Genomic DNA, 1,719 nt, shown 5'->3' with positions numbered 1-1,719 from the left:
ACATAACATTCTGCATTAACTTTTAAGTAGACAAACATAGTTTTTTAACATACAAAATGAGTCGTTTTAAAGAAAATGTGAAATTTTTTTTTGAGAAACAAGTGTTTTATGCACATTTTCTTCAAAAAGGTGTATTTAGTTTTTCCAGTCTTTGGCAGGAGTTGAAACTTTATTAACTAGGAAAGTTTAACTTACAACGTTGTGGTGATGGACTCAGTCGAAACGCTCCACAATGATCAATGCTGTGTACGAAAGAAGAGAAACTAGATCAACATATGGGCTAAGGTGTGTGAGGATGCACATCTGTTTTAATTCCATTCACTGTACTTGAGAGTTTGTAGTTTCCAGTTTGGGTCCTGCAGCCCAGCAGAGAGACGATTCAGTCCTGATCCTCCTGGATGATTGAAACTCAGGTCAAGTTCTCTCAGATGAGAGGGGTTGGAACTCAGAGCTAAAGCCAGAGCATCACAGCCATCTTCTGTAACATGACAACCTGACAAGCTGAAATAAATAAATAACAAAATGCTTTGCTTAACTTAATGAATTACTAAAAGCTTTCAAGCGCTTGATTTAGCACTTCTTCTTGAGCGCTAAATCAAGGTGACCAATGGTTCAATGTTATCCGACTCCCAAAAAAATACTCAACACCACCTGTCTGTTTACAATGACTTTACCTCAAATTATGCCAGTATAACATGACTTCATGTCATTAGTTTTATTTATTTATTTATTTTTAGGTTTTGTTGCACAACCCAGATAAAACAAAATACAAGTAGTAGTATTTTAACATGACCTTTTAAAGCACTGGATTGTGAAGAACCCTTCCTAATGAACTGTGGGTTCTACATAAATGTCTTGTTCTCACGTACTGACCTGAGAACTTCCAGTTTACACTTTGGGTTCATGAGTCCCTGGGAGAGCATCTTTACTCCTGCATCCTGTAGGTTATTGTCACTCAGGTCCAGCTCTCTGAGAAAGGAGTTCTCAGAAGTTAAAACTTGCATCAGAGTTATGCAGCTTCTCCACGAGAGGTTACAACCACACAATCTAAAAGAAAATTTTAAGGAATGAAAAAATAAATATCTTATTTTATAAATGGTAGCATTTTGTGTACATTTATTTTTTTATACATACAGAGATTTGTTTGACGCTTTGACTACTGGCAGCAGCCACACAAGTGCCTCCTTTGAAGCAGAGAATTTCTTCAAATTAAACATTGTTACGTCTTTCTGTGAAGACAACAAGATGAAGGCAAGTGCTGACCACTGAGAAGGAGTGAGCTTTTCTGCAAAGTCGCTTCCCTTCAGGTAATGTTGGATCTCTGACTCTAGGGAATGGTCATTAAGTTCGTTCAGCCAGTAAAACATTCGGATGCTTTTCTCTGGTGAAGGACAATCACTGATCTTCTTTTGGATGTACTGCACAAGCAGTTCTTTGACATGTGATCGTTTTCCTCTCTTTTTCATCAGACCACGTAAGTGAGTTTGATTATCTTTTAGTGAAAAACCCAACAGGAAGCGGACAAACATGTCCAGGTGTCCATTTGGACTCTCCAGAGCCTTGTCCACTGCATTCTGGTACAGATGTTCAAGTTTAGAATCCTGCAGAACTGTTGTTCGCCTTTTTGTTAGTAGGTTGACACCAGAATTCATGAAGTTAAGACAAATGTAAAGTGCAGCCAGAAACTCTTGAAAGCTCAGATGAACAAAAGAAAACATC

At 37.9% G+C, this 1,719-nt stretch overlaps 1 protein-coding gene across 1 annotated transcript; it reads right to left on the bottom strand.

Moving 5' to 3' along the window:
• Positions 1-195: 195 nt before the first annotated feature.
• On the bottom strand, positions 196-1,719 carry LOC106511914 (protein NLRC3; the record flags this gene model as incomplete). Its single annotated transcript, XM_014000636.1, is given in 4 exon segments — positions 196-242; positions 328-501; positions 874-1,047; positions 1,135-1,719. Coding segments are annotated over 4 exon segments (980 nt in total), but the record flags the coding sequence as incomplete, so codon positions are not given.

The sequence above is a fragment of the Austrofundulus limnaeus genome, unplaced genomic scaffold (assembly GCF_001266775.1).
Source record: "Austrofundulus limnaeus strain Quisiro unplaced genomic scaffold, Austrofundulus_limnaeus-1.0 Scaffold3567, whole genome shotgun sequence".
NCBI lineage: Eukaryota > Metazoa > Chordata > Actinopteri > Cyprinodontiformes > Rivulidae > Austrofundulus > Austrofundulus limnaeus.
Note: the sequence above shows the minus strand (reverse complement) of the source record. Positions and strands in the feature narration are given on the sequence as shown.